The sequence below is a fragment of the Scyliorhinus torazame genome, chromosome 27 (genome assembly GCF_047496885.1).
Source record: "Scyliorhinus torazame isolate Kashiwa2021f chromosome 27, sScyTor2.1, whole genome shotgun sequence".
Taxonomy (NCBI): domain Eukaryota; kingdom Metazoa; phylum Chordata; class Chondrichthyes; order Carcharhiniformes; family Scyliorhinidae; genus Scyliorhinus; species Scyliorhinus torazame.
This window is the reverse complement of record NC_092733.1, coordinates 501,330-523,145: the sequence shown is the minus strand read 5'-3', so window position 1 is coordinate 523,145 and position 21,816 is coordinate 501,330. Positions and strand designations below refer to the sequence as shown.

Below are 21,816 nucleotides of genomic sequence, written 5' to 3'. Positions count from 1 at the left end.
ATTTGGGGTGTTGGAAGATCCGGGGGCAAAGGGGGGGGGGGGAGAGGCCGATATCCTGGCTTTCTCCTCCCTGGTGGCCTGGAGACGGATCTTGCTGAGATGGAGGGACTCGGAGCCCCCGAAGTCAGGAGTGTGGGTCAGCGATATGGTAGAGTTTCTCAGTCTGGAGAAAATCAAGTTCGCTCTGAGAGGATCAATCCAGGGATTCGCCCAGAGTTGGCAGCCGTTCATCGATTTCTTCAACAAAAACTGAATGTCAGCAGTGAGGGGGGAAAGGGAAAACGGGGGGGGGGGGGGAGAAATAGGAGGTATGGTAATGTTAAATAAGGACAGGGAATTTAGTATAGGGGTAATTGGGGATAGGGCGGGAGAAGTGGGGGACGTGGTTTATTGTGTGTTATTTTGGGGGTATTTTGTGCATCGACCCGCGCGGTTGGTTTAGAAATGTCAATATGTTAAATTGTGAAAATTACAAATGCTTCAATAAAATATTTTTTAAAAACAAAAAAACTTTAGTCAGGCCACATTTGGAATATTGCGTTCAGTCTGGTCGCCACACTACCAGAAGGACGTGGGAGCTTTGGAGAGAGTGCAAAGAAGGTTTACAAGGATGTTGCCTGATCTGGAGGGTGTTAGCTATGAGGAGAGGTTGAATAAACTCGGATTGTTTCCATTGGAAAGACGGAGGCTGAGAGGAAACCTGATTGAGCTCTCCAAAATTACGAGAGGTATAAAGGGTGATTAGTAAGAAGTTTTTTCCCAGGGTGGAAAACTCAATTACAAGGGGGCACAGGTTCAAGGTGAGAGTGGGAAAGTTTAGGGGAGATGTGTGGGAAAAGATTTTCACACAGAGGATGGTGGGGGCTGGAACGTGGTGCCAGTGGAGGATGTGGAGACAGGCCAATAGAAACTCTCCACAGACTCGAGTTTTTCCTAATTCAGAGGCTAATAGTTGTGGCTACTGGAGGACAATCATCTCAGCCACAGGACTTTATTGTAGAAGGTCCTCAGGGTACTGCTCTATGCCTAACTATCTTCAACCTGCTTCTCCATCCTAAAGTCAGAAGTGCGGACTTTCGCTGATGATTACACAATGTTCAGCACATCGCAACTTCTCATACTGAAGAAGTACATATCCATGTGCAGCAGCAGGCTTGGGTTAATTAGTGCCAAGTAGCATTTGTCCCTTGCAAGAGGCAGGAAATGACCGTCTCTAACAAGAGGGCACGGAACCATCTCCTCTGACATTCAATGACATCAACATTGCTGATCCAGCATATAAATACTGTGGCCACAAGGCTGACTATTCTGCAATGAGTCCTTAACACCCAAAGCCTTTCCTCTATCCTCAAGGCACAAAGTGGGGGTAATGGAATATATGCATAGGAAATAGAAGCAGGAGGAGGCCATTCGGCCCTTCCAGCCTGCTCCGCCATTCATTATGATCATGGCTGATCATCAAGTTTAATACCCTGATCCCACCTTCCCCCATATCCCTTGATTCCTTTCGCCCCAGGAGCTAAATCTAATCCCTTCTTGAAATTACACAATGTTTTGGTCTCAACTACTTTCTGTGGGAGTGAATTCCACAGATTCACCGCTCTCTGGGTGAAGAAATTTCTCCGCACCTCAATCCTAAAAGGTTTACCCTTTATCCTCAAACTATGATCCCTAGTTCTGGACTCCCCCACCATCAGGAACATTCTTTATGAATATACCTGGTCTCATATGACAGTCTCGCCATCCCAGGAATCAGTCTGGTAAACCTTCGCTGCTCTCCCTCCACAGCAAGAACATCCTTCCTCAGATAAGGACACCAACACTGCCCACAATACTCCAGTTGTGCCTCACCAATCCTTATACAATTGTTTTTTAAAATAAATTTAGAGTACCCAATTAGATTTTCCAATTTCAGGGCAATTTAATAATAATAATAAAAGTAATAATCGCTTATTGTCACAAGTAGGTTTCAATGAAGTTACTGTGAAAAGCCCCTAGTCGCCACATTCCGGCGCCTGTTCGGGGAGGCCGGTACAGGAATTGAACCCGCGCTGCTGGCCTTGTTCTGCATTACAAGCCAGCTGTTTAGCCCACTGTGCTAAACCAGCCCCTAATTTAGCATGGCAAATCCACCTACCCTGCACATCTTTTGGGTTGTGGGGGTGAGACCCACACAAACATGGGGAGAATGTGCCAGGGTCGAACCCAGGTCCTCGGCACCGTGAGGCAGCAGTGCTAACCGCTGCGCCACTGTTTTGCCCTGCCTTATATACTTCTCGTAAAACATCTCTATTGCTATACTCAAATCCTCTCGCTCCGAAGGCCAACATACCATTTGCCTCTGTTACTTCCTGCTGTACCTGCACGCTTACTTTCAGCGACTGATGAGGATAACCAGGCCTAGCTGAATATTCACCTCTCTCAATTTGTACCCATTCAAATAATAATCTACCTTCCTATTTTTGCTACTGAAATGGATAACCTCACATTTATCTATATTATACAACATCTGCCATGCATATGCCCACTCACTCAGCCTGTCCAAATCCTGCTGAAGCATCTCTGCATCCTCCTCACAGCTCACCCTCCCACCCAACTTTGTTTCATCTACAAATTTGGAGATCATACATTTAGTTCCTTCGTCCAAATCATGAATATATAATGTGAACATTTATTCCAACTCTTTGCTTCCTGTCTGCTAACCAGCTTTCTATCCATCTCAGAACACTAACTGCAATCTCATGCTCTTTAACTTTACATAGTAATCTGCCGTGTGAGACCTTGTCGAAAGCCTTCCGAAAGTCTAAATAGATCACATCCACCAGTTCTCCCTGGTCAAACCTACCAGTTAAATCTTCAACAATACTCCAAACTTGTCTGAATAAGCATTGTTCCAACACACTCAAGAAGCTCGATAGCACCCAGACATCCGAGAATGGTTGGAATCTCATCCACCACCTTAAACATTCACTCCTACTGCAGGTATACAATGGCAGCAGACACCATTTTCAAGATGCACAGCACCAACTTCTTCTGTTGCACCTTCCAAACCCACAAACTCTTTCACCTAGAAGATCAAGGACAGCAAGCACATGGAAACACCACAATCTGCATGTTCCCCTCCAAGTCACACACCATCCGGATATTCCTTCATCGGTGGTGGGTCAAAATCCTGGAACTCACTAGCAAACATCACAGTGCGTACCAATGTCACACAGTCTGCAGCAGAAGGTCCTCCACCACCTTTACAAGGGCAATTAGAGATGGGCAATAAATGCTGGCCTCACCAATAAATCCCATATTTCATGAATTGAAAAAATCTCCAAATTCATACTCTGGTGCACACCAAACAGCATAGGCAGACTTTTAATCTGTTAATCATTACCTGATGCCAGTTCTGTGGCGAGTCACTAATTTTCTTCACAGAGCCAGGTTGCAGTTTATTAATGAGCCTTAAATAGAAGGAATACAGGATGAAATTATATGTGGGAAAAATACTTATAGTATTGTAATATAATATAACATTGTGAAATCAAGTTTGACAGTCTGTATTAAAGGGTTCAGGACAAGGTAACAAGGAACTGGCAGCATTACAGGATGGAGAAAGAATTGAGAGGCAATGTTCTCCTTAAAATGTTCATTGTGGCCAGTTTTCTTTCAATGCATGGTACCTTCCTGACTGCTGCATGGATGTGTGGGCTGCTTGGAGGGAATATTAGTGAGATGTTACAGAATGGGACAGAAAGCCACTGGCAAAGGTGACACTATAGTGAGGACCAGTGTGGGTTACAGAGTGGAATTCTAAGGGGTTTGAAGCCACAGGACACAGTGGAAATGATCATTTAGATTTGGAGTTGAGAGGAATGGTCATGTACACACACTGAAGGTGTGATGAGCTTGCTGCAAATGCAAGTTGGAGATTTTGATTTCTACACTTGGAGACATGAATTCCCAGAATTGTGGCTTTGATATTTCTGATAGTTCTGCTCACTGGCACAGTATGACTCCATTTTTCAGATCATCCATTAGGTTTTCTGTAAGCGTTGCTCCAGTAACATCTTCAATCCAGTTCCGAAGTGCCTCATCTTTCTGTGGGTCATATTTCTGGGCAATCTGTAGGTTAGACATTAGATTTAAGCGGTATGAAACCATCAGCAAAACCATTTATTTATTTCTGCTTCATATGTTTACCTAGATTGCTCTTCAATGCAGCTGTATTATTCACCTCAACTACTCCCTTTTGTAACGGATTCCACGTTCTGGCTACTTTCTCGGTAAAGATGTTTCTCCTGAATCTTCTGTTTGATATCTTAGTGATCATCAGGCATTGATGGCCTCTAGTTTTGCTCTTTCCTACAAGTGAAAATAACCTTTCAGTGTCTACTCTATTAAACCCTTTCATAATATTAAAGACTTTTATTAAATCATCAGAAGATAGCCTTCACTTTTCAAGAGAAAAGAGACCTCGCATATTCATCCTTTCCTGAGAGGCAAAACAAAGTTCTGATATTAGCCGAGTACATCTTTTTTTGCACCATCTCCAATACATTTATATCCTTTTTATAATCTGTCAACCAGAATTGTACAGAGTAATTTTGAGTATGGTCCAACAAAGGTTCAATATAAATTTAGTATAACCTCTCCACCTCTCAATGTTATCCCTTTGTAAATTAACCCAAATGCTGGGTTTGCTTTCTCTAAACCATCCCTGTGTTTCCCTTTCACATTCTGTTTCTTTATGCTCCTGTGAAACATCTTGAGATGTTTTGCAATGTTCAAGGTGAGTAAAAATGAAAGTTGTTCTTGTAACTAAACTGTGCTATATTTGACCTGGGTAAGGTGAAAGTGAAGCCAAAAGTAGGAATGTTTAATTTACTTAAACTAATACCTATTCATTTGTAATTAAAATAATTTCAATTGAATAAAATGTGAAATGCAGAGTGAAACTGGAGATTTAAATCAAAAATAATTGCTGCCAAACCTTTCATTAGAACGGGTTGTTTTTGTACTGCACTCTGACGGGTACAGCTATTACTCCCCTTAACATCCAATCTCCTTCAGAGGTTTTATATAAGAGGAATACCACTATAGCCAGAAACTGCAATTAAACTATTTAAATATTAGTCCCGTTAAGACAGAAATCATGGATATATCCAAAATGGAACTATTTATGAAACTGAATTTCATGAACAGAAGATTCTCCCAGCTGCTCTGGTTAATTCTGAAATAACACAAACAGGTTTTATGGATTAAATCTTGCAAGAGAAGCGCAGTTTGGATCATGCGACCACTGCCATTTAACAGCTGCCTGTTGGCTGTTGTTCACATTCTGTGGATCCAATACTTTAGGAGATTAATTGCTCCTATTTGGTTTATTTTTACTGAATTTAAATCTCTCCTTTTTGATTTATCTACACTTTACTGACTTCTAACCATTTTCGCCACTCATTGCCAACTTTACTTTGGAACCTGATTCATCGACAAGCTAGCTAATATTTAAAGGAATGTTTCCAGAGATGACCACTTGTCAATACTCATTGTGAAACACAGTAGAAGCTGCCAGTGGTTTACTGTAATGTTCTAAACACAATAACTCCTAAAAAATCTTATGTGACCTGATGATAAATGTTTTGGGGAACTTGTGGTTCACCAGTAACATACCATTAGCGTTCCTTATTCTGCAAACTCACATTCCCTGTACACAAAAAAGAAAGGCCAGTTACCTTACGGTTTACCTCTGCCGAGAGGCCATACGCAGGTCCCTTGTTGAAATGCACTGCCATCTCTGAGCTGTTTGATGCAAGCTCACAACCCACACGCCAGAACCTGCTCTCACTCTCGTTAGTTCTGGGAGTCCCACAAAATTTCCAAAACTTTTCAAACTCTTGAATTAGCTGGGTCTGAGAAACCTTCCTATTGGTTCAGAAGATAGCAAATCAGTAAAGTCTAGCTAACAATGCCTGTGATGCCCGCCAATTGGAATTTGAAAAAGTGTCGTCATTTTTTCCATGTTGTCTGTTTATTTAGGATCTGAGCAGAGATTGGTTTGATTCACATCAGTATTTTATAGTTGGACAGAAAAAAGATCGGAAATGTGTAGGATGTCAGCAAAAGCATTTCTGCTTCTGAGGAAAAGCAGCCAGTTCAGTCCCTGTAAAATGCCAGGCCCCTTTGGGCATTCTAGGCTTGAACCACGAGGTAGCCCTTCTGAGTAGCTGAGCTTAAATATTTGGCAAAATGACAGATTTTCAATAAAACTGAAAACACAAAGGCGAAGGCCAAAATTTCAGCAACATTATCTAGAGGTATTCTAGAACGAGTACTTTTCTTCTGTATTTACAAATGAGAGGGGTGATATTGTTGGAGAGGACAGTGTGAAACAGACTGGTAAGCTCGAGGAAATACTTGTTAGGAAGGAAGATGTGTTGGGCATTTTGAAAAACTTGAGGATAGACAAGTCCCCCGGGCCTGACGGGATATATCCAAGGATTCCATGGGAAGCAAGAGACGAAATTGCAGAGCCGTTGGCAATGATCTTTTCGTCCTCACTGTCAACAGGGGTGGTACCAGGGGAATGGAGAGTGGCGAATGTCGTGCCCCTGTTCAAAAAAGGGACTAGGGATAACCCTGGGAATTACAGGCCAGTTAGTCTTACTTCGGTGGTAGGCAAAGTCATGGAAAGGGTACTGAAGGATAGGATTTCTGAGCATCTGGAAAGACACTGCTTGATTAGGGATAGTCAGCACGGATTTGTGAGGGGTAGGTCTTGCCTTACAAATCTTATTGAATTCTTTGCGGAGGTGACCAAGCATGTGGATGAAGGTAAAGCAGTGGATGTAGTGTACATGGATTTTAGCAAGGCATTTGATAAGGTTCCCCATGGTTGGCTTCTGCAGAAAGTAAGGAGGCATGGGATAGTGGGAAATTTGGCCAGTTGGATAACGAACTGGCTAACCGATAGAAGTCAGAGAGTGGTGGTGGATGGCAAATATTCAGCCTGGATCCCAGTTACCAGTGGCGTACCGCAGGGATCAGTTCTGGGTCCTCTGCTGTGTGTGATTTTCATTAATGACTTGGATGAGGGAGTTGAAGGGTGGGTCAGTAAATTTGCAGACGATACGAAGATTGGAGGAGTTGTGGATAGTAAGGAGGGCTGTTGTCGGCTGCAAAGAGACATAGATAGGATGCAGAACTGGGCTGAGAAGTGGCAGATGGAGTTTAACCCTGAAAAGTGTGAGGTTGTCCATTTTGGAAGGACAAATATGAATGCGGAATACAGGGTTAACGGTAGAGTTCTTGGCAATGTGGAGGAGCAGAGAGATCTTGGGGTCTATGTTCATACATCTTTGAAAGTTGCCACTCAAGTGGATAGAGCTGTGAAGAAGGCCTATGGTGTGCTCGCGTTCATTAACAGAGGGATTGAATTTAAGAGCCGTGAGGTGATGATGCAGCTGTACAAAACTTTGGTAAGGCCACATTTGGAGTACTGTGTACAGTTCTGGTCACCTCCTTTTAGGAAGGATGTGGAAGCTTTGGAAAAGGTGCAAAGAAGATTTACCAGGATGTTACCTGGAATGGAGAGTAGGTTTTACGAGGAAAGGTTGAGGGTGCTAGGCCTTTTCTCATTAGAACGGAGAAGGATGAGGGGCGACTTGAGAGAGGTTTATAAGATGATCAGGGGAATAGATAGAGTAGACAGTCAGAGACTTTTTCCCCGGGTGGAACAAACCATTACAAGGGGACATAAATTTAAGGTGAAAGGTGGAAGATATAGGAGGGATATCAGAGGTAGGTTCTTTACCCAGAGAGTAGTGGGGGCATGGAATACACTGCCTGTGGAAGTAGTTGAGTCGGAAACATTAGGGACCTTCAAGCAGCTATTGGATAGGTACATGGATTACGGTAAAATGATATAGTGTAGATTTATTTGTTCTTAAGGGCAGCACGGTAGCCTTGTGGATAGCACAATTGCTTCACAGCTCCAGGGTCCCAGGTTCGATTCCGGCTTGGGTCACTGTGCGGAGTCTGCACATCCTCCCCGTGTCTGCGTGGGTTTCCTCCGGGTGCTCCGGTTTCCTCCCACAGTCCAAAGATGTGCAGGTTAGGTGAATTGGCCAATGATAAATTGCCCTTAGTGTCCAAAATTGCCCTTGGTGTTGGGTGGAGGTGTTGAGTTTGGGTAGGGTGCTCTTTCCAAGAGCTGGTGCAGACTCAAAGGGCCGAGTGGCCTCCTTCTGCACTGTAAATTCAATGATAATCTATGATTAATCTAGGACAAAGGTTCGGCACAACATCGTGGGTCAAAGGGCCTGTTCTGTGCTGTATTTTCTATGTTCTATGTTCTATGTATTCAACATAAGGGGTGGCAAGGTGGTTAGCACTGCTGCCTGACAGTGCCAGGGACCCGGGTTCAATTCCGGCCTTGTGTCACTGTCTGTGTGGAGTTTGCACTTTCTCCCCGTGTGTGCGTGGGTTTCCTCCGGGTGCTCCGGTTTCCTCCCACAGTCCAAAGATGTGCGGGTTAGGTGGATTGGCCGTGATAAATTGTCCCTCAGTGTCCAAAAGATGAGATGGGGTTAAAGGGGTAAGGCGGGGGAGCGGGCAGAGGTTGAGTGTTCTTTCAGAGGGTCGGTGCAGACTCGATGGGTCGAATGGTTTCCAGCTGCACTGTAGGGATTCGATGATAAATAGAAATTGAGTATTTAATGTTCAGTCAGTTTGAATTTTAAGCAATTTCTGAACTAGCTTGAACCAACTCTGAATATGGAAACGTGATTGGGTCTCAATGGTTATTACATCATCCCGTTGGGGGATGGGGGATTTAGGATTAACGAAACAAAACGCTCTGAACAAAACTTAGTGAGTTAATAATTTACAGAATCATTGAAGCTTCTTCATTCAATTTGAGCTGAATGTTTTGAGTATCAGTATACACCAATCCTGCAGTCTCTGAACAGAAGACGGAGGAATTATTTCTCTAACAGGTATTCCAGGAATCCTTCAGAGTTCAATAAAAGTCCCATTGATCTTTAAATAGATTCTGTATCCCATTCTCTGAAACTCTGGTATTTTAAATGTGCTTTGTGGAACAGATTAACTCTGTCTTTTTCATCAGAGTGTGATGTCACGTGATCTGAGTGCGGGAGGGCTTGTGTTTTTGCTCGAGCTCTGCACATTTCGCAACCCTTTATTTTATCCTGGTGTACATTTCATGTTTGTCTTTCTTGGGATTCATGGCTTGTTCTAATGTGCTCGATCCTGATTGGTGTTTTGTGAAGAAGGTAAATTGTAAAAGCCCTTGTTTAATTGTGGTGGTGGGAGTGCACTGGGTGCGGCCCAGTCTGCAGAGGTGTTGTTGGTGGTGAGCGGTCTCCCCCTTTGGCAGTATTGTGTGCATTGGGATGATGGCCACCATTGGGGACGTTGTTCTGGACGAGGATCCCAGCCCTGCAGTGCAGGCTGTTAGACTTCACTTTGAAGCTTTGTGAGGTCCTCAGGAGAATGGTGGAAGCTCATGAGAGAGTTCTTGCATTTAAAAGAGCACTTTCGCTGGCAAGGGCCTGCCTCGAGTCACTGAGATTCTGCTGCATGGTGTGTTGTCTAGCCTGACGGGTTCGTCAGGTGGTGGCCAGATACAGAGTGTCCATAAGTCCGGTCCCTGAGGAGAGGTGGAGGTGAGTCCCTGACTCAGTTTGAAGATTGGATGCCATGCTTTAGTAATATTAATTTGGAGGCCGCGTGCGTTAGGTTTGATGGAGCATAATGTATCCGGTCTTCAAGGTCTGGAGTCAGTTGGACATCTCGAATACGGGTCATATATTATCTTATTCTTGATGCTTGTCGTGAGAGGTTGGATGCAGTCGAGCAGGTCGGGCCATCCCCCTCGGGCCAACCCCCCCCCCCCCCCCCCCCCCCCACCCCCACCCCCCCCCACCCCCGCCCACTCTCCCAGCCGGGGCCTTTGCCGTGGGTCACCTGGGCATTGGAATGAAGGCATGATGGAAGTGATGATGCTTCGTTTCTTGGAATCCTTGAGAGATCCCGAGAAGTGTTGCTGATCTTGTCCGTCTCTTGGCCTTCTCAAGCAATACAGATGGTGTTATTACCCTGCAATGGTTTTTTTATATTTAGAGTACCCAATTCTTTATTTTCCAATTAAGGGGCAATTTAGAGTGGCCAATTCACCTAACCGGCACAGCTTTTTGGGTTGTGGGAGTGAGACCCATGCAGACATGGGGAAAATTTGCAAACCCCAATTCTGCTATAATCCTGGACGTTACTCTCTGGTGATTATTTGTTCTTCTGTCTTTTTTCCTGCAAGAGTTTGCGAGATGTGAGAGTTGTCCATAATCCTGTTCTAACAAAATCATATTCAGTCAATTATGTGAAATGTGGTCTGTGCACAGATTCACTCCTTTTTGTCATTATGTGTTATGTGGATCAGAAATTGGCTAGCTGAAAGAAGACAGAGGGTGGTGGTTGATGGGAAATGTTCAGAATGGAGTACAGTTACAAGTGGAGTACCACAAGGATCTGTTCTGGGGCCGTTGCTGTTTGTCATTTTTATCAATGACCTAGAGGAAGGCGCAGAAGGGTGGGTGAGTAAATTTGCAGACGATACTAAAGTCGGTGGTGTTGTCGATAGTGTGGAAGGATGTAGCAGGTTACAGAGGGATATAGATAAGCTGCAGAGCTGGGCTGAGAGGTGGCAAATGGAGTTTAATGTAGAGAAGTGTGAGGTGATTCACTTTGGAAGGAATAACAGGAATGCAGAATATTTGGCTAATGGTAAAGTTCTTGGAAGTGTGGATGAGCAGAGGGATCTAGGTGTCCATGTACATAGATCCCTGAAAGTTGCCACCCAGGTTGATAGGGTTGTGAAGAAGGCCTATGGAGTGTTGGCCTTTATTGGTAAAGGGATTGAGTTCCGGAGTCAGGAGGTCATGTTGCAGCTGTACAGAACTCTGGTACGGCCGCATTTGGAGTATTGCGTACAGTTCCGGTCACCGCATTATAGGAAGGACGTGGAGGCTTTGGAGCGGGTGCAGAGGAGATGTTGCCTGGTATGGAGGGAAAATCCTATGAGGAAAAGCTGATGGACTTGAGGTTGTTTTCGTTGGAGAGAAGGTTAAGAGGAGACTTAATAGAGGCATACAAAATGATCAGGGGGTTAGATAGGGTGGACAGTGAGAGCCTTCTCCCGCGGATGGAAATGGCTGGCACGAGGGGACATAGCTTTAAACTGAGGGGTAATAGATATAGGACAGAGGTCAGAGGTAGGTTCTTTACGCAAAGAGTGGTGAGGCCGTGGAATGCCCTACCTGCAACAGTAGTGAACTCGCCAACATTGAGGGCATTTAAAAGTTTATTGGATAAGCATATGGATGATAATGGCATAGTGTAGGTTAGATGGCTTTTGTTTCGGTGCAACATCGTGGGCCGAAGGGCCTGTACTGCGCTGTATTGTTCTATGTTCTAATCCTTATGGTTATGGGAGGGGAGGGCTTTTTTGTCACCCCTTTTCTCGTTTATAGTGAAGATGAGTGGAGCCAGAGCAGGGGAAAGGTGGATGGTTGGGGTGGAGTTGGATGGTAGAGTTAGTTCGGTCCTCATTGAGATTGAAGACAGTCCTGCAGTTAGAGCTAATCCGTATCGGGTTATTATTTTTTTTTCTGTTATTTTGAATTTAAGAATCTTTCTCCTTCAACGTCCTGGGCAGGTTATATATCCTGGAGAGCACAGGGTTCCTTCGGACTTTTCCTTCAGGCTATAAGTTTTCCTTTGGGCCCCTTTTATTCTCTTTAGAGCCATTAGAATGAGAGGATTTGAGTAATGGTGCACCCTGGGGTGAGGTTGGTTAATCTGTGGTTGGTCTGTTAAAGAGTGGGATTGTTCTTGGTATCCTCTGTGATGGTGGCGAATGTGGGATGATGGCTGGTGTTTTGGGGCAGTTCGGACATCCCTCCCTCGGGATTTTTTTCTTCTTCATCCAGGTGAGCAGAATGCTGTTCCTCATGCTGGTCCGGTCCAGTGGTTTGGGAGGTTAGCTTGGTTGTACTGGGGAGGAGGGAATTGGCCTTCTCTCCCAGGGCCTCCAATTGTTAATGATTCTTCTTCAACTCTTCAGTGATGGGATCTCCCCAGCTGGGGTTGGCATCTTTTCTTCTCTGTGAAGATTCTGCAATGTCTCACCCTCCCCTTCCCCCACCAGCGGAGGGCTCTTTCTTGTTTGAATGAGCAGATATTCTCTTCACTAGTGGAGGCTCGGCATTCACCAGGGAAATATGGAACCAGGATTGGGTCCTGATGCTTTGTTATCTTGTGGGTTACTTCTGGTAGTTCGAGCTCTTTGTCCTTTCATTTTCTTCCTTGGGGGTGGGGGGGCCTGAAGGCTTTGATCATAATCTGAACATGCTGTTGTCGTCTTCTCAAATGTATGGAATGAAGTTGGTTCTGTACTGGGCCTGAGATTGGGGTTAAGTTGCGATGTCTGGTATATGTAACTTCTCTTTAGAACTGTTTTTTTTGTGTATTTCCTTTGTTTTCCTTTTTATTGGAAAATCTGGTTATGAAGAATCCGTGATTGGCTCCTGCACGGATGCACACCGAGGAGAGGTGGTGTGTCGTGGTGTGGTGTGTGGAGATTATATATTGGTGCATGCCTGAACATGGCGGGGAACGTTATACTGAACTCTCGTGGTAATTGACATGTCATGGTAAGGTGTGCACCATTTTACCATGGTGTTCTCCTGGTTCTCTCTTGGTCTCTGGTTGGGCTAATAAAGGCATTGAGCTGTCTAATAATTGTACCGAGTGGTTTTACTGATGTTCTCCTGTCTCACTCTATATTCATGAATGCTGAGCTGTTTATTTCCTTTGCTTATGGCGATGGATAATTTTCGTAATTTTGTTGTGCAGTTTGCTAAATGTAACACCTCAATAAACGTACTTTAAAAAAAAATTGCGACTGGTCAGATCTGGATTGTCAGTTAGCCACACATTGACAGTGACTATTGGACAATCTAGACTGGACTGAGTGTTGCCGGGGATCAATGAGTCTTTTCTTACCTCCCTGTGTTGTTTAAAATGGGATTGTTTAAATTTTGACAGAATGTAATGAATTTGTTACAGGGCGGCATGTGGCGCAGTGGTTAGCACTGCGGCCTCACAGTGCCGAGGTGGGCGTGGTTAGCACTGCTGCCTCACAGCGCCGAGGACCCGGGTTCGAATCCCGGCTCTGGGTCACTGTCCGTGTGGAGTTTGCACATTCTCTCCGTGTCTGCGTGGGTCTCACCCCCACAACCCAAATGTGTGCAGGTTAGGTAGATTGGCCACGCTAAATTGCCCCTTAATTGATAAAAAAAAAGAATTGGGTACTCTAAATTTATTTAAAAAAAGAAAAGAATCATACAAAGAGTTGCAGGAGGTATGAGATGGCTTCTCCAGTAATATATTGTGGGTAAGAGCCTTGGCTCAGTGGGAGCACTTTTGACTCATTCATCCCATTCCAGGGAGTTAACCTACTATCATTGCTGGTACGTTACTGAGGGAGTACTGCATGCTGGAGGTGCTGTATTCCAGAGGATAGAATATACAGTAACAACAAAATATTACACCTGGAGCCAAGAAATGAAGGAAAAACCCTGCATTTCTTATCCTGGCAATGAAAAAAGGCCACAATCCAAATAAAGCATGGGCCAACGGGATTGATCGTTCAGGGGTTAACTCAGTCTCAGCTGGGATAAGAATGCATTCTGTGCAGACAGGAGTTTACAATCCGATGAAATAATAGCACTGGTACTCAATTGAGGCTGAGACTGTAAATCAGATGTTTTTACAGAGTTTATATTACCACAACACTGCCTTATAAGTCCTTGCACCTCATGGCTCAAGTTTGGAGAGCAGAGGGAGCAATCAGACTCCCCACTTGGCTGTTGCCAGCATCAATCGTATAAACACTCAGTTCAGGAGATTTCAGACTTTATATGGACATCAACCGTTAACTGCTAAGTCTCTCACTCTAAACACCTCACAGCTCAGATAGCAGCTTCTCCAAGACATAAAGTCCACTTTCTTCTTTTTGCAGAAATCCTTTTTCACACACACTGCTGGCCATTCACTTTGTAATGTTTTATATTGGATAGTCAGTAACTGGTTCAGGCTATCCACACAGGTCCCAGTTTATGGAAAGCTTCAAGCATTGTCTTTGCATTGCAGTGACTAGTGAATGACCATAGAGGTGAACAGTGTGTGATGACCAATGGGAGTCAGTCTCGGGTATATGGACTATATGCTGGCAGAATATTATGGGATATTAGCTGTTGTTTATACAGTACAATAGGAAGGAAAGGATCAATAATTTGATGATCTGAAGTATGTGCTCCTGGTACATGATGTCATTTTGCTACATTTGCCCTATGAAAGTCAGTCTATTTGTGTTGATATTTGACCATCGCTGGGCTATCGCAGGCTGCCACTGAGTCAGATACTGCTGGGAAGAGAATAGCTCCTTTTTTAGTATAAGATTCCCCAGTGATGTCATTAATACTCTCAGAGCTTCTGTCATTGGGCCCTGTATGGTGTCTGGACCTAGGGTTCACGTAATAGTTGTTTGCTTGAACTAGTGCCATGTGCCTATTTAAGGAGCAGATTTGGACAATTTGAGCATTCCTTTACACGCCCTGGAGCTACACGATAGGAATCCTGAAGCAATTCATGATTAAAAACAGGGTGATGGGATAAATATGATTTTAAGTTGGTGAAAATACACAAGAGGCTAATTTGAAATGTTTTTTTAACTTAGTTTATCCTTGTAACTGAGATCAGGAATATGAAGTATTTTAAATATGAAATGTTGACCTGTTTGTTAGTAAATGATTCTTCCTGCCTGGTCTGCCACTTTCTGTCTGGGACAGAGCTCCTGGCCTACGATCCTCCTCTTTGTTAGCTACATCCTTTGAGATCTTAGTCCTTCACAAAATCTTGGCCATTGAATAACTCAGTTCTTCCTCACATTCCCCATTGAGAATATGAACCTGGTTAGATCCAGAGAATACAGGTTTAAAGTGATTGCCAAAAGAAGGACAGATGACATGAGGAAAATGTTTTATGCAGTGACTGGTTGGGATCTGGAATGCACTGCCTGAGAGTGTGGTGGAGGCAGATACAATTGTGGCCTTCAAAAGAGAATTGAAGGACTTCCGGGTGCGACTATGCAGAGCTAGGTCGCATATTCGGCAGCTCCCGCTTGGAACGGACTTTTGGGCTCTTTTACAGGGCCCCCACGGCATTTGTTTGACATTTCCCGGTGTGGGAAGAAGGCTGCAGCATTCCCCTGACAGTGTCCCCCAGGAGTGTTGTGTCTTTTGGCTACCAGACCCGGCAGAAACAGTGAAAGATTTGGCTTGAGCTGCAGCAGTAGACGAGGGCCTCTTCCAGCATGCAGGCGGGGGAAGGGCAAGCTTAAAGCTGCAATCTGGCTTGACTCTATCAAAGGTGAATTCTAGCAGCAGAGGGAACAACTGTGAAAAGATCTACCAGGGCCATTGAAGAAGCAGGGACGAGGCTTCTGGTGGCGGCCATGGAGGAGTAGGTCGCGCATTCGGCAGCTCCCGCCTGGAGCCGACTCTCAGACCTTTTTCAGGAGTTTCCATAGACTTTTTGGGGCAGACTGGTGAAGCGAACACTGCCAAAAGGATTCCCTCTCGACTTCCGGTTGCGGCTATGCGGAGCTAAGCCGCACGATTCGGCAGCTCCCGCTACCACGGACTTTCGGGCTCGTTAGAGGAGCCCCAACGGAATTTTTTTTTTTTTTTTGAGGCAACCCGTAGGGAAGGGGAGAGAGAGGTCCCCCTCCAACTCCTATGAAACGGACCAGAAGTGTAACGGCCAACGGAGCGGCACTGGAGCAACGGGAGAAGCGAGGGAAAGAAAACAAAATGGCGGCGGCCAGGGACAAAGGGGAGCTGCAGGATTTCATCAAGCGCTGCTTCGAGGAGCAGCGCGAGGAGATGTTGGTGCCTATGCTTTCGGCAATTGAAGGACACGGGATCACGCAGAAGGTCCACGAAGCTAAGATCCAGGACGTACAGAAAAGAGTCAGTCAGATCGAGGACGAGCTCGTGGGCCTGGCGGTGAGAGTGGAGCAGAACGAGGCGCTACACAAGAGGTGGGCGGGCAGACTCGAAGACCTGGAGAACAGGTCGAGGAGAAAGAATCCGCAAATCCTGGGTCTCCCTGAGGGAGTGGAGGGGGCTGATGCCGGGGCATACGCGAGCATGATGCTCGAGGCGATGATGGGCACGAAGGCCCCTTCGAGGCCGCTGGAGTTGGACGGGGCACATCGGGTGCTGGCGAAGAAGCCCCAGGCAAATGAGCCGCCAAGGGCGATGGTGGTGAGGTTCCACCGGTTCACGGACAGAGAGTGGGTCCTGAGATGGGCCAAGAAGGAGCGGAGCAGTAAGTGGGACAATGCAGAGATCCGAATATACCCGGACTGGAGCACGGAGGTTGCAAAGCAGAGAGCGGGTTTCAACCGGGCCAAAGCGGCATTGTACCGGAAAGAAGTGAAATTCGGAATGCTGCAGCCAGCGCGACTGTGGGTCACATACAAGGGCCAACACTACTACTTCGAAACGCCTGAAGAGGCGTGGACCTTTGTACAAGCCGAAAAGTTGGACTCTAACTGAGGGTTTGTGAGGGTGGGGGGGATATTTTGGGGTTTGATGTGTGATGGTTGTTGTATATAGGGGGTCAATCACGCGCAGGAAATGTTACATGGGCTGGGGGAGAGAGACAGGAGCTGCGCCAGAGGGGGCGGAGCAGGCTTTGGAAAGCGCGGGGTGTTTTCCCGCGCGCGGGAAGGCGGGAAGGGGAACGAAGGAATGCATATGGATTGGGAGACTCCCACACGGGGAGGTCAATGGGACGGCGGGGGAAGCCGGGGTCAGCAGGCGTCAGCTGACTTACGGGAGTGACATGGGGGGAGCAAAAAAGCTAGACAGGGGTCTAGCGGGGGGGAGGGGAGGGGGGAAGGGGGGGGGAGAAAAAGGGTTGCTGCTGCACTGGCCGAAAGGGAATGGGACACAGAAGAGGTGGTCGGGACGGGAGTCCCCCCTCTGGGGGACTGGAGGGTGAGTGAGGCGTGGACACGGGACTGGCCCAGAAAAGGAGATGGCTAGTCGGCGGGGCGTGGGGGGGGGTGAGAGCCCCTCCAATCCGGCTGATAACGTGGAATGTGAGGGGCCTGAATGGGTCGGTGAAGAGGGCTCGAGTGTTCGCGCACTTAAAGGGACTGAAGGCGGACGTGGCCATGCTCCAAGAGACACATCTGAAGGTGGCGGACCAGGTCAGGTTAAGAAAGGGATGGGTAGGACAGGTATTCCACTCGGGACTGGACGTGAAGAATAGAGGGGTGGCAATATTGGTGGGAAAGCGGGTGTCATTTGAGGCCAAGACTATTGTAGCGGACAATGGAGGGCGATATGTAATGGTGAGCGGTAGGCTGCAAGGGACGTGGGTGGTGTTGGTAAATGTATACGCCCCGAACTGGGATGATGCAGGATTCATGAAGCGCATGTTGGGGCGCATTCCGGACCTGGAGATAGGAGGCCTGATAATGGGAGGGGACTTCAATACAGTGTTGGATCCAGCACTGGACCGCTCCAAATCAAGGACTGGAAAGAGGCCGGCGGCAGCCAAGGTACTTAGGGGGTTTATGGATCAGATGGGGGGGGAGTGGACCCATGGCGGTTTGCAAGGCCGCAGGGAATTTTCCTTCTTCTCCCATGTACACAAAGCCTACTCCCGGATAGATTTCTGTGTTCTGGGTAGGGCGCTCATCCCGAGGGTGGAGGGGACGGAGTATTTGGCTATAGCCGTTTCGGACCATGCCCCGCACTGGGTGGAACTGGAGCTGGGAGAGGAGAGGGACCAACGCCCGTTGTGGCGGCTGGATGTGGGACTGCTGGTGGACGAGGTGATGTGTGGGAAGGTGAGGGGGTGTATCGAAAGGTACTTGGAGGCCAACGACAACGGGGAGGTGCGGGTGGCGGTGGTATGGGAGGCGTTGAAGGCGGTGATCAGGGGAGATCTAATTTCCATTAGGGCTCATAGGGAGAAGACAGAGGGTATGGAAAGGGAGAGGTTAGTGGGGGAGATTTTGAGAGTGGACAGGAGATACGCAGAGGCCCCGGAGGAAAGATTATTTGGGGAAAGGCGACGGCTCCAGACGGAGTTTGACCTGTTGACCACGGGGAAGGCGGAGGCACAGTGGAGGAAAGCGCAGGGGGCGACCTACGAGTACGGGGAAAAGGCCAGTCGGATGCTGGCACACCAGCTCCGTAAGAGGATGGCAGCGAGGGAAATAGGGGGAGTCAAAGATGGAAGGGGAGCCACGGTTCAGAGTGCAACGAAAATAAACGAGGTATTCAAGGCCTTTTAGGAAGAGCTGTACAGATCCCAGCCCCCAGCGGGGGAAGAGGGTATGAGACGATTCCTAGACCAACTGAGATTCCCGAGGGTGGAGGAGCAAGTGGTGGCTGGTTTGGGGGCACCAATTGGGTTGGAGGAGCTGAGCAAGGGTTTGGGGAGCATGCAGGCGGGGAAGGCCCCGGGACCGGACGGGTTCCCGGTGGAGTTCTACAGGAAGTACGCAGACCTGTTGGCCCCGCTACTGGTGAGGACCTTTAATGAGGCAAGAGAGGAGGGGACCCTGCCCCCGACAATGTCGGAAGCGACAATTTCTTTGATCCTAAAGCGGGACAAAAACCCACTGCAATGTGGATCGTACAGGCCGATCTCGCTCCTCAATGTGGATGCAAAGTTGCTGGCAAAAGTGCTGGCCAACGAGGATCGAGGACTGTGTCCCGGGGGTAATCCACGAGGACCAGACGGGATTTGTAAAGGGCAGGCAACTAAACACCAATGTGCGGCGGCTCTTAAACGTGATAATGATGCCATCGGAGGAGGGAGAGGCGGAGATAGTGGCAGCTATGGACGCGGAGAAGGCCTTTGACCGAGTAGAGTGGGAGTACCTCTGGGAGGTGCTGCGCAGGTTTGGGTTCGGGGTAGGGTTTATCAATTGGGTTAAGCTCCTTTACAGAGCCCCGATGGCGAGTGTAGTGACGAACCGGCGGAGGTCGGAGTACTTTCGACTGTACCGAGGGACGAGGCAGGGGTGCCCCCTGTCCCCCCTGTTGTTCACATTGGCGATCGAACCATTGGCCATGTCATTGAGGGAGTCTAATAAATGGAGGGGGGTGGTCCGAGGGGGAGAAGAGCATCGGGTGTCGCTATATGCGGATGACCTGTTGCTGTACGTGGCGGATCCAATGGAGGGGATGGTGGAGGTCATGCAGACTCTAAGGGAGTTTGGGGAGTTTTCGGGCTATAAGCTCAATGTAGGGAAGAGTGAGCTCTTTGTACTACAGGCGGGGGGCCAAGAAAGAGGGATAGGAGACCTACCGCTGAGGAGGGCGGAGGTGAGCTTTAGGTATCTGGGGATCCAGATAGCCAGGAGTTGTGGGGACCCTACATAAACTGAATCTGACGAGGTTGGTGGAGCAAATGGAGGAGGATTTCAAAAGATGGGACATGTTACCGCTCTCGCTGGCGGGTAGAGTGCAGTCGGTCAAAATGGTGGTCCTTCCGAGGTTTCTGTTTGTGTTTCAGTGCCATCGTGATCACTAAGGCCTTTTTTAAGAGAGTAGGCAGGAGTATTATGGGGTTGTGTGGGCGAATAAGACCCCGAGAGTAAGGAGAGGGTTCCTGGAACGCAGTAGGGACCGAGGAGGGTTGGCGCTGCCAAACCTAGGGAGCTACTACTGGGCAGCAAATGTGGTGATGATCCGCAAGTGGGTTATGGAGGGAGAGGGGGCAGCATGGAAGAGGATGGAGATGGCGTCCTGTAAAGGAACGAGCCTGGGGGCGTTGGTGACGGCACCGCTGCCGCTCTCGCCGACAAAGTATACCACGAGCCCGGTGGTGGCGGCAACGCTAAGGATCTGGGGCCAGTGGAGATGGCACCGGGGTGCAATGGGAGCATCGGTGTGGTCCCCGATCAGGGGTAACCACCGGTTTGTCCCAGGGAAGATGGACGGGAGGTTCCAGAGCTGGCATCGGGCGGGGATTGGAAGAATGGGGGACCTGTTCATCGGCGGGACGTTTGCGAGCCTAGGGGCACTGGAGGAGAAGTTCGAGTTACCCCCGGGAAATGCCTTCAGATATATGCAGATGAGGGCTTTTGTGAGGCGACAGGTGAGGGAATTCCCGTTGCTCCCGGCACAAGAAGGGTGATTTCGGGTGTATGGGTCGGGGAGGGCAAGGTGTCGGAAATACACCAGGAGTTGAAAGAAGAGGGGGAAGCGCTGGTAGAAGAGTTGAAGGGTAAATGGGAGGAGGATCTGGGGGAGGAGATTGAGGAAGGTCTGTGGGCTGATGCCCTGGGCAGGGTTAATTCCTCCTCCTCGTGTGCCAGGCTCAGCCTGATACAATTTAAGGTGGTCCACAGAGCGCACCTGACGGGGGCGAGGTTGAGTAGGTTCTTTGGAGTAGAGGACAGATGTGGAAGGTGCTCAGGAAGCCCGGCGAACCATGTCCATATGTTTTGGTCATGCCCGGCACTGGAGGGGTTCTGTAGAGGAGTGGCGGGAGCAATATCTGAGGTGGTGAAAGTCCGGGTGAAGCCAAGCTGGGGGCTAGCAATATTTGGAGTAGTGGACGAACCGGGAGTGCAGGAGGCGAAAGAGGTCGGCATTCTGGCCTTTGCGTCCCTAGTAGCCCGGCGAAGGATCTTGCTAATGTGGAAGGAGGCGAAGCCCCCCAGCCTGGAGGCCTGGATAAACGATATGGCTGGGTTCATAAAGTTGGAGAGGATTAAGTTCGCCTTGAGAGGGTCTGCGCAGGGGTTCTACAGACGGTGGCAACCGTTCCTAGACTACCTCGCGGAGCGTTAGAGGAAGGTCGGTCAGCAGCAGCAGCAATCTTGGGGGGGGGACACACGTCCTGGGGAGGGGGGGGGAAAGGGGGGACTGCCTGGGAGGGTGGATGAGCAAGAGATAACATGAAGGGTTGGGGAAACTGGCACGTACGGGTGAGGGCCAGTGTACAAAGCTGTGTAAATATATCATTTTGCCATGTATATATCTTGCTCTGCACGATTTCTCGTTTTTTTTTGTTACGGGGCGGGGGTTATTGTTTGTAAGGGAGAAAAATTGTGTTAAAAAACTTTAATAAATATATTTAAAAAAAAAATATTCAGGTTCCTGTCAACCAGACCTACTGTCCCAGACAGTGTCAGTTATCAGCGGACCACCATCATTGAAGAGAATGGATTTCATATTATAGTGCAAAGTGTTATCGTAATTCCATTGTACTCTCACAAAGAATCGGTAAAGAGACCTTCTAAAAGGTTTAAGAATCTGATCTTCCCTCAGTTCAGTTCCTTCTGTCATTAATGCTCTTACCTTATTTGGTCAAAGTTTAAAAGGTTCCGTCTGGTATTTTCTCTGACACACTTCCAAAAGTGGGAGAAATCATGCTTCTGTTTATAATTCCTTTTAGCTGCAAGTGCTTCACATGTCATTTGCTAAACATTCATCTTTAACGTGACAAATTGGTTCAAACTGTTCAGAATGAGAGCTCACTGGGCCTGCAGAAGCTGCCCCACAGCATCATGCTGCAAGTAGCTGCTTCAAACCATTCCAAGACACCACTGTCCCCTATTGGTGAAAACAGCTGAGAAGCACCCAGACAGACAAAGAACATCTCTTCATATATTTAAAGACACATTTATATTACAGAAGGAGGCCATTTGAC

The 21,816-nt window shown here is 47.5% G+C and overlaps 1 protein-coding gene across 5 annotated transcripts in view; it reads right to left on the bottom strand.

The window, feature by feature from the left end:
* LOC140403111 (calponin-1-like) overlaps positions 1 to 21,816 on the bottom strand; it is a 119,576-nt gene that overhangs the window by 33,422 nt on the left and 64,338 nt on the right. The window contains exons 1-4 of one of the 5 annotated variants that reach the window (XM_072490736.1): positions 5,724 to 5,879; positions 4,226 to 4,353; positions 3,992 to 4,113; positions 3,386 to 3,452 (exon numbers count right to left, since the gene is read on the bottom strand). In XM_072490736.1, the coding sequence (XP_072346837.1) occupies positions 3,386 to 3,452; positions 3,992 to 4,113; positions 4,226 to 4,321 (285 nt within the window). In that variant the 5' untranslated portion in view covers positions 4,322 to 4,353; positions 5,724 to 5,879. Of the gene's footprint in view, positions 1 to 3,385; positions 3,453 to 3,991; positions 4,114 to 4,191; positions 4,354 to 5,723; positions 5,901 to 21,816 lie in introns of those variants that run through there. The other 4 variants (XM_072490735.1, XM_072490737.1, XM_072490738.1 and 1 more) reach the window with 4 other exon arrangements.